The sequence below is a fragment of the Plecotus auritus genome, assembly GCF_963455305.1.
Source record: "Plecotus auritus genome assembly, chromosome: 5".
In the NCBI taxonomy this organism is placed as follows: Eukaryota; Metazoa; Chordata; class Mammalia; order Chiroptera; family Vespertilionidae; genus Plecotus; species Plecotus auritus.
The window spans coordinates 2,621,201-2,632,125 of record NC_137776.1 but is presented as its reverse complement, the minus strand read 5'-3'; the positions used below and the strand labels follow the sequence as shown (position 1 = coordinate 2,632,125).

At 47.6% G+C, this 10,925-nt stretch overlaps 1 protein-coding gene across 1 annotated transcript; it reads left to right on the top strand.

The window, feature by feature from the left end:
- Positions 1-680: 680 nt before the first annotated feature.
- LOC308248139 (large ribosomal subunit protein uL24-like) lies at positions 681-1,145 on the top strand (the record flags this gene model as incomplete). The annotated part of the gene is made up of 1 exon (XM_080668166.1): positions 681-1,145. The coding sequence occupies exon 1, from the start codon at positions 708-710 to the stop codon at positions 1,143-1,145; it is 438 nt and encodes a 145-aa protein (XP_080524292.1). The 5' UTR covers positions 681-707.
- Positions 1,146-10,925: the final 9,780 nt, after the last annotated feature.

Below are 10,925 nucleotides of genomic sequence, written 5' to 3'. Positions count from 1 at the left end.
CCCTGACTGGGAATCGAACCCTGACCTCCTGGTTCATAGGTCGACGCTCAGCCACTGAGCCATGCCAGCTGGGTGGCAGCTGCTATTTCCACGTATAGGCCTGGAGGGCATACGCGCCCAGTCTGAAGCGATCCGGGCCCTATCTGGGTGTGGTGCCCTCAGGCTTCTAAGAGTAGGTGACAGGCAAGGGCGGTGGGGTTTGGCGTGGGCCCTGAACTTGTTCTCCTTTGTGGAATCTACTCCCCCGAAGCACCTCTCAGCATTTGGGTCGAGGCTGGAGGCTCTTGCTCTTGCCACCTGTGTTTGGTTTTATAAGAACCTCCCGGACTCTGGCATATTTCTAACCACTTGCCCTTCCTCTGGAGTCTCGGGATGAGCCTGCGCACGCTGACCCAGTGCTTCTCTGTGGTTGCATATCCCTCCTCAGCTGCTCAAGCACCAGCATCTCCACACGCTCCCGCCTATCCCCGCCCTACTCCCTTCCAGGCCAACTGGTAGACCAATTGCTCTGCTGCTTTTAGTAGTTCATTGTAGGAAGTAGGGTTTCGGTGGGGCGGTATGAAACTGGTATTATAATTACTTAAAATCTCCACCACTTTTTCTAATAAGTATGCTATCCTGATCCTAGTACATTACACAAACTTATAATCAACAAAAAATGTTCGCTCTTCCCCCTTGCGGCCATCGTAGGAGCGCCAGCGGTCAAAATGAAGTTCAATCCCTTTGTGACTTCTGACCGGAGCAAGAACCGTAAAAGGCATTTCAATGCACCTTCCCACATTCGAAGGAAGATTATGTCGTCTCCTCTTTCCAAAGAGCTGAGACAGAAGTACAATGTTCGGTCCATGCCCATCCGAAAGGATGATGAAGTTCAGGTTGTTCGAGGACATTACAAAGGGCAGCCAATTGGCAAAGTAGCCCTGGTTTACAGGAAGACATATGTCATCTACATTGAACGAGCGCAACGGGAGAAAGCTAATGGTACAACTGTTCATGCGGGCATTCACCCCAGCAAGGTGGTGATCACTAGACTAAAGCTGGACAAAGACCGAAAAAAGATCCTTGAACGTAAAGCCAAATCTCACCAAGTAGGAAAGGAAGAGGGAAAATACAAGGAAGAAACAATTGAGAAGATGCAGGAATAAAGTAATCTTATACACAACTTCCATTACAAACTTAAAATGAAGAAAAAAATGTTCATCATTACTTTCGCTTCTCTAATGACTAACAGATCTTTTTTTTTTTTTTGACCGGAATTGAACCTGGGACCCCCTCAGTCCACAGGCTGACTCTCTATCCACTGAGCCAAACACGTTAGGGCCCTCCTCCACTTTTTTTTTTTTTTTTTAATAAATCTTTATTGTTCAGATTATTACAGGTGTTCCTCTTTTTTTTTCCCCCCATACCTCCCCTCCACCTGATTCCCCACCCCACCCCATGCCCTTACCCCCCGCCACTGTCTTTATCCATAGATGTAAGATTTTTGTCCAATCTCTTCCCGCACCCCTCACACCCCCTTCCCCCTGAGAATTGTCAGTCCACTCCCTTTCTGTGTCCCTGATTCTATTATATTCACCAGTCCATTCTGTTCTTCAGATTTTTTATTCACTTGATTTTTAGATTCACTTGTTGGTAGGTATGTATTTGATGTCATTTTGTTGTTCATAATTTTTATCTTTACCTTTTTCTTCTTCTTCCTCTTCTTAAAGAATACCCTTCAGCATTTCATGTAATCCTGGTTTGGTGGTGATGAACTCCTTTAGCTTTTTCTTGTCTGTGAAGCTCTTTATCCGACCTTCAACTCTGAATGATAGCTTTGCTGGGTAAAGTAATCTTGGTTGTAGGTTCTTGCTGTTCATCACTTTGAATATTTCTTGCCACTCCCTTCTGGCCTGCATAGTTTTTCTTAAACCCTGAACACCTTACTGAGAGGAATCGTAAGAAATTAAAGTATGAGTATAGACAACCAACAATGATTGACATCCACTATTGGCCACATGCAGTTATTTCACTAATCTTCAGAATTATTTCACCATTTAGGAAGCATTACCTCCCTTTTACATTCAAGGGGGGAGAGTCTCACAGAGACACACTTAGGTGACAAGTGTGGCATGGACATAGGAGTCTAGTCCAAGGCCGAATGCAAACTCGTTTCTGAGCATTGACGTTCAGTTCAGTTATTTCACTAGGAACTAAAGGTGGCCTATTGTCTCCTGTAGAGAAGTAGCCCCCGTTGTAATTAAGGACATGGGGTTAGATTTCCTGGGCTCATATTCTTTTTTTGCTAACTCACCAGCACTGAGGCTCTCAGCATATCACTTAATGTCTACAAGACTCAATTTTGTCATCTCTAAATAAGGGGTGATGCCGGTGAAGATGATAATATTTCCTTTCTTTCAGGACGGTCTGTGCTAAATGAGATAATCCATGTAAAGTAGTTAGCATGATGATTGGTATAAAGGAAACACACACATCACAGTTCTTTCCTCAGTTCAGATATTTTAGCTTTAAAAAAAATCTTTCTTCTCTTTGGGCTAACAAAATAAGAAACAGAACAAGTTATGTGTTTAAGGCAGGGGCCTCCATACTCCTGTGAGGAGGAATTGTGTTTCTTTGCTCCTTTATAGATGCTTCCGTATGAAGATGGGAGGTAGAAGTGACTGTGGATAAAATGAAGCAAAGATGAAGTGTCGCTGTTGTTAGGACAACAGTGTTAGGATTCTCTTTCCCCTTTCAAGGTCTCAAAACTGCAGAGAATGGAGAATTCTGCAGAATGATGTGTGGCGACACTTTAAGATCTACCAGTAGATTCTGAGACCTGGGGTCGGTTGCAAATAAGTGGCAAGCATTCTACAGCTTTATGCCCCACAACAGAATTAATCCAACACAACATTCTCTCCCGTTCAGTGCGGAGATTTATCCTCAAGCTCTTCCCAGTAAAATGCTCTGGGCAGTCACTACAAATCAACCAAAAGTCAGCCACTCAGTGAAGCCTATTGGCAGTCTTTTCAGAGCGCTCCTTTTTCATAGTGTTGGGGCAAGAAACCTAAAGGGAAAACGAATTAAAGTAGGGAAGTATCCTAGTGTGCTGAGATTTTAAGTTTCCAGATGAAATGGATTTGATCATGTGAAAGTCAGTCTAAGTCAATTCCACAATTACTGAAACACAAACAGGTCTGAAACTCTGAATCAGTAGGGAAGTTAGACGCACATGCACACGTCGTGTAGAAAAAAGATAGGCTATAGTTCCTTGTGATGAATTAGTCCAGAAAGAAGTCATGGAACTTCTGAGAGTGTCACAATCAAGGCAGTAAGGGAGCATTCAGGCATTATCCACGCAGCAAATGTCTTCGGGTAATGCCCTGTTTGGTACATGAAAGGCGCTTCATTTTTATTTTGAGTTTTGAAATGCTAAAGAGACACACATTCTCTATGAAACAGCATAAGTTACCAAACTGGAGAAGTAAGCTGCTTTATGTGAACATCCCCCTTTACAGACAGGGAGAGTCAAGGACCAAGTTCTTCAATTTTATCTCCAGTACTTTTCCAGCTTTGCTTTTTCAGAATTTCAATATAAAATATTTCACTTTTATGGACAGTCTCACACATACACAGCTAATTAGTTATTCAACTAAGTCTCTTTTAGGCTAAAGAATCATCAACTCCCACGGAGTTTGCTGGGGCTGCCTTTGTGAAAACAGTAAAATACCTCAAGTGGCACGATCATTGTAACCATGGCAAGATGTGGCCCTCCGTATAGAAGATGGGAGTATTCTGTTACAACCAACATGGTGACAGAAATGCTTAATAAGGTCACTTATTCTATAAAAATGTCAAAAAATACTCAGAAGGGCACTCCGCTCTGTAAACTTGCTGATACACTGCAACTTGGGCTCTTATTCTGTGTCTGAATCAGCGGTTTTAGAAACACGAAAACACTCGGCAGCGAACAGCTGCGCTCCCATTTGCAGACGCCACATCTGCCAAGGCAAACACGGGCCCGCTCCCTGTAATTGGGCCAGGCCGCCCCGTTCCTCCTGTCCTTGCGGGATGGGTGTGCTGATTGCAAGTTAGAGTTCTGGTGTTTGGTTCTTGACTACATTGTACTTAAGTCCACTCTGTGTTGTTTTGGTTGGAACTTGAAAGCCGGGCCACTTTTAGATCTGGGCGGGCGCAAAGAAGTCAGTAAGCCGGGACAATTCTGTCATGGCCAGGATACATCCTCACCACATTTCCTTGATTTGTACCTATGTTTGAAAGGCCCGTCCTTCCTCTTGTCTCCAGAAAATACTTTAAGAGCCGCCATGTCAAATGTATGCTTTATCCCAGCCGTGGGCAAACTACGGCCCTCGGGCCGGATCCGGCCCGTTCGGCTGTTCTATCCGGCCCGCGGAGCCGAAGGAGCGGAGGGTTCTCTTGCTCTCCCCTCCGCTCCTTTACTTTGAATTTATATCAGTTCACACAAACACTCCATCCATGCTTTTGTTCCGGCCCTCCGGTCCAGTTTAAGAACCCATGGTGGCCCTCGAGTCAAAAAGTTTGCCCACCCCTGCTTTATCCGCACCAGTGGGAGGGTCTTGAACTTGAACCTCACTGTCAGCGTTTAACGGCTTTTCACGCTCCGAGGGAAATGCCGTTGGCAGGACAGAGGCCTGGGGAGCTTCCGCGCGAACACTGTTCTGGAAACACGGAGCTGTTCGGCAAAACTCTTCTGAAAGATGAATACTTTCACTGAAATATTTCTGTATTTAAGGCTCACAAGCAGTGAGCTCTGAGTGATTGAAAGGGATCTGGAGAAAATGAACTTTTCCCACATCTCTGATCCCTCGTCCCCTTCCCCTTCCCTTCATTTCTACTTTCTCGCTGCACCTCCCAACAGGTGAGGATCTTCATGGTGATTCTCAGGTTCATTGTGCCCAGCGTGAGTGCATCGTCTTCCTCAAGTGCATCCTGGAGTCCCCATTGTCCCCCCCCCCCCCCCCCCCCCGCAGAGGTATCGCACTGCAGTTCTAAGGACGCAGGATGGGTTCTGGTTGGGTTCTCCTTCTTCAAAGCTAAGCGCGAGGCTGCGCTAACCACCCATTCCCTTTCTCCTGGGCTTGGAGTTGTACTTACGTTTCCCACTACTTTAAAGGGCCGTTCCCCTCGCAGAGTTAGATCAGAGGGGACGCACAGATGGGGTGCCCTTCCTTGCTGCGGACTGGGGCTGCCCCGAGCTGCTCTGGAATGCGCGTGGGAAAGGAGGGGGGGGCTGCGGGGAAGCAGATTCAGCTCTGTGCCTGGTCAGGATGCGTGCATTGTTTCTGGAGCGATGTCTTCTTTGGGAAGCTAAGAGATGGGTGTGGTTCTACAGGGAACGGAACCGTGCCGAGTATTAGAAAGGGCTTTTTTTGCTCCATGAGTAAAGATGTGGAGATGTTGTTTATTGATGCCTTTCTGTGCTTCTCTAATGGCAGAGCATTCTGGAGACTCTCATTTAGTGGTTTATTAGTTTGGTGAAATCATAAAAATATAATAATACCCTGAAATAGAGTGATTAACATAGATGTTATCTGGAAATCCTGAGCAGACCATTAAAAGATGAAGGTATTGTTAGGGTTGGAATTTCTTGCAACTGGTATTTAAATATTTTCTGGCCCTAATCAGTTTGGCTCAGTGGATAGAGCGTCAGCCTGAGGACTGAAGGGTCCCAGGTTTGATTCCGGTCAAGGGCACGTACCTTGGTTGCAGGCACATCCCCAGTGGGGGGTGTGCAGGAGGCAGCTGATCAATGTTTCTTTCTCATTGATGTTTCTAACTCTCTATCCCTCTCTCTTCTACTCTGTAAAAAACACAATAAATTTAAAAATATATATATATTTTCTGGCCCTTCTTCCCATCTACTTTACTGTAAATGCTTAATGCTTTTAAAAATGTTCTCCCCCTCCCCCCTGAATTTGTACTGTTGAGTGGCCTATGATTTTACTCTGCTGGGGCGGCTAACAATTTCTTTGTCACTTGATATCCACATGTCACTTCCCTAAGGTCCTGTCAGCCACTCTGTTGGAATGTTATCCATTCTTGGGGGCTCTGCTTAAGTCCCACCCCGCCCACACACTCTGCAGATTCTTGTTCTTCCTATCCTGTTCTCCCCTTGTCCACAGAACTCCTCCCAGTGCTTGTGTGGGTCTAGGGGTCAGTGCTGGTGTCTATGGCCATCACACCGGGTAAGCCCTCCAGGCCAGGATTCCGTGCTGTATAGAGGTGCAGCTCCACAGTGACCTCTCAACACATGTGCAATCTGTTAAATGGCACATGACCTTGGAAACCAGAACCCCTCTTCCCTAAGGAGGGAGGAAGGACACATGAAGATGCGTGAGGCATGTTTGGAATGAGGGCGTGTGGCTGGTGCTCATGCCTGTGGAGTGCAGTACCCTCATTTTTCCTGTTCCTGATGATTTCCATGGCCCAAGCAATTTGGAGAGTTTTTCACATATTCATAAGCGTCGAGCAGAATCTAGAATACATTTATTAAGGTAAGTGTGCTGTGGCTTCTGGAGCCCCTTGGTGGGCCTTAGCGATTCACTACGAGACACGGATGATAAATAAATTTAATTTTAGTCAGCTTAGCAGGGAGAAAAATTGCCAGATGTCCCAAGCGCCTCTTGACTGTTTTAGCTACATGTTACACTTATGGAAAAATATGTCAGAGGTTCCAGGCAGCATTTCCCAGGTTCCTCTCATTCCCAAACCGTAGACGTGGAGATGAGGCTGAAAGGGAAGACAGGCACATTTGTCAAATCTCACTCACCCGGGACCATCCTAGGATGGCCGCTATTCCAGAGAAAACAAAAGTAAGTCTCAGGAAAACAAGAAAATAAGATCCATGTGTTCCTCCAAACCTCAGGAGATGACATCACTCACACACTTACAACAGTTAAAATAATACACTTTCCGAAGGGAAAACCTGCCTTGCATTCTGTATGTGGCAGGAATAGCAACCTGGGTTTGGGTAGGAGGTGGCCTCAGGAGGATGTGGCTCAGACATATGGATGCACTTACTTGAGAACATACTCAAAATTCAGTTGATGAATGGCTCTCCCACCAGCTCCTTTTGTGTGTGTGTGTTTCTGTGTATGGATATCCACATGCCATAAATAATACTTAGAGCAAAGTGAACTCACTGATTACCTGAAGATATTTAAATAAAAATTATAATCCAAATGCATCATATATTTTTCAATCAATAATGTCACGTTAGCGTCTTTATGATTCTCCAAGAGCTTACGTAGAATGGTGAGAGTAGGGATCGTAAGCAGCAGTGTCTGCTTTTAGCATTAAGACTTTACCCCAACTGGCCACTTCCCGTACGAGATGCCTGACATCAGGAGAGGGAGAGAGGGATGCATCTTTTGCTCCTGATAGATTATCTAAATATTTGTTTTAAAAACTTGGTGTTGAATGCTTCTGACATATTGATACCTGACACAATTTTACACTTCCAGTGTGAGAGGTAAAGCAAAACTACAACATGAGTATCAGTTCCAATGGCAAGTTTATATAAAATGCTACCCTTTTCCAAGAGGCAGCTTACAAAAAGCTCTTGCATTTCCTTTCAAAGGCAGAGAATTCCACAGCTCTGCGACACGGAGCTGAGGGACTGAGGGAGCTGAAGGAGTCGTTTGCCCTGGTGCACAGGAAAGCTTAAAATATTAAACAAAGCGCTTTACAGCCTTGGGAAATGTGATAACATATGTCACATTGATTTCCTTGCCCTCTACTGCCCTCTCCATACCACGGACACTTCCCAGCCCTCTGGCCGCCACATAATTGTCCACTGAACAATGTAAGAGCTCAGAGCCTGGTGGGCTGAATGGCTCCTTATTTGGCTGAGAAACAACTGGAGACTCACAGACTCGAATTTTCGAAGCGGTATATGGAGCACAGTAAGCTCACTCAGTAGGAATGGCCTGTGATGTCCTTGACTGTCTGGACAGTTCCCCTTCGTAGCCTGTCCCCCGTCCTGCCATCTGAAAGGCCTCCCCCAGGGGAAGCCCTGACTCGTGGACTTTATTTTAGCTGCAGAGAACTGTCTGGTCCAATACAAACAGTTGCCCATGTTCAGGATTTGTTAGGCTTAAGAAATAAATAACGGATTCATGGCTAAGAGTGAAGGAATGCAAAACCACAAACGTAGACATTTAAAGAAAAGGGATGAGCTGCTGACACATGCAGCAGCATGGATGAACCTCAGAACCAGACAAAAGGCGACATACTCTGTAATTCCATTATGGAACATTCTGGAAACGCAAAGCTACAGGGCTGGGGGTCTGATCAATGGTGCCAGTGGTGGGACCATCGATCCTACCACTGGCACCAGCCATTCATATTAAAAAAAAATTCAGTAAATCAGCACTTGTCATCCTCTGTTGAAAAACACTTCAACATTTAGAAAAAACTAAAAAACTAAACTCCTCCCCATGACGTATAAGACTTTAATGACAGACCTGGTGTCCAAGCTTCTGTCATATCAAAGCAGCCATAATGGATTCCTTCCTTCTCCTGCACACGCCAAGTTCATTCCTGGCTTGGTCGAAGGAATAGTGGCCTCTCGAAGATGTCTGTGTCCTAACCCTCCACACCTGTGACTATGTTCCCTTCCGTGTCGAAGAGGACTCTGCAGAGGTGATCAAGGATCTTGAGATGGGGAAATTGTCCTGGACTGTCCAGCGAGACCCAGGGCAGTCACTGGTCTGCAGGAGCAGAGAGCCCTTCCTGGCTGTGGTCCGAGAAAGAGATGTGACTGCCGCTGAGCTGGAAGGTGGAGGGAGAGGAGAGCGAGGGCGACCTCTAGAAGCTCAAAGGCAGTGGGTTCTGCCCTAGAACTTCTACAAAGCAAGGCAGCCTGGATGGCATCTTGACTTTAGCCCCATTGAGACCCAGACTTCTGACCTACAGACTGAGAGATGCTAATAATTTTATATTGTTTTCAGCCGCTAAGTTTGTGACCATTTTTAAGACAGACATAGAGGGTTAATATACCATTCCCGGCTGCTCACCCGTGACGTTCCCTCTGTTTGGAATGCCTTTTCTGATCCAGTTCTCAGGGGTAGATCCCTTTAACACGTTAGGTCCCAGATGCTCGGTTCCCTACTGAAATGGGCCTAGCCCAGTGGTCGGCAAACTCATGAGTCAACAGAGCCAAATATCAACAGCACAACGATGGAAATTTCTTTGGAGAGCCAAATTTTTTAAACTTAAACTTCTTCTAACGCCGCTTCTTCAACATAGACTCGTCCAGGCCGTGGTATTTTGTGGAAGAGCCACACTCAAGGGGCCAAAGAGCCGCATGTGGCTCGCGAGCCGCAGTTTGCCGACCACTGGCCTAGCTGATGGGCTGCAGCCTCCCTGCCACCAGCCCCAGAGAACCCCGAAAGCGCCTGTGTGTCGCCTTCCTGGCCTCGCAGGTCAGGGATCCATTGCCCTGTGTGCTCCCTTGCAGCTTCCCACTCAAGGTTGTCAGCTCCGTAGCCTCAGGGACCTTGTCTGTTGAGCACAGCTGACCCTTAGTTTTTTGCGTAGAACTTGGCAGTAATAGACACTCAGCAGATATTTTTTGAGTGAGGGAATGCATTGGACAAAGGAGCGGAGCAGAGCTCTGAGGTGTGAAGCTGCTGATGTGCTGGGAGGGTCTCCGTGTTCAGTGGCCGAAGGAGGAAAGCAGGAGATGGGAATCGGGAGGAATTTCCTTCCACTCTCACTCCTCCTCCTCATTATTATTAACAAATTTAACACCGTTATGTTACTGTGTCTTATGAGTACTTGGCAGTTCATTTAGTTCTTTAGAAAGGGGAGCAGTTGAGTGAAGAATGCATAGCAAGATCAACAAGGCTCTGTGGCCAGTTGGCCGTGGGTGAGGAAGAAGGAGGAGTGTGCTTGGTTTCTGATGTTCAGGACGAGAATAAAGGTGGTGTGAGGAGCAATGGGACTCATTTGGACTCTGTTTCCGGGGCTTGTCCAGAGAAAGATGCTCCGGGCGGGCACTTAGAAATGCAGGTCTCTACCTCAGAGGCCTTGACAGGAAGTCATTAGCATGTGAAGAGGAAACAAGTCAGGGACCTATTCCTTCATAAAGCCCAAGACAATGGGGGGTGGGTGGCTGGGCGTAAAGCTGATAATGCAGCGCTCAGAGCACAATCTTTCGGAGAGGAATGAGCAAAGGGGGTTTGGGCAAAAGCAGGGGGTGTAAGAGGACTGTTGGGGGCCAGGAAGCCAGGAGAGGAAAGAGTTTAGGGAGAGGGGTGTAGAGAGTCTCCATCACCATAGGGCGGGAGGAAGGGAGATCTGTGGGTTCATCAGCAAAGAGGCCTCCATGTCCCTTGCGCTGGAGCCGGGTGGAGGAGCGGGAGGAAAGTAGATGATGGGAGACGTGGAGGGAAGGGAACCATTTTTGTTTGTTCCTTTTTGAGGAAGAGAGGAGGCTGGCAGGGCGCCTGAGAGGTGAAGGGGATGGAGTGGGGGTCTCACACTGTGTGCCAGTGCCCTTGGATTGCGGGGAGCAGAGGGGGGGGGGCGGAGCAGCCTGAGGCTCGGCACCTTGTCTGCGGGCCTGGCCGGCAGGTGCCAGGGGGCCTAGGCGCCAGGAAGGGGGCATCTCTGAGGAGGCGCGGACCTGCCGCTGGGGAGCTGAGCAGGTGAGCCCCGGCATTTGCAGGAGGAAAGGGACACGTGCCTCTGGGGGTTCCGTGCGCACCCAGCCCCGCAGCTCCCCGCTCCCGGGCCATCGCGCGCCCCAGGGGCTCAGCTGCGCGCTCAGCGGTCCTGGACCGGCGCCGAAGGACCCAGAAATGGCCCAGGTTCTCCGGGGTCCAGCCACGCCGTGGGGCCGGCACCCCTGCTTAACCCGGGTGCGCGTTCCCATGTCCCAGGCTGAGCACAGGGACCCC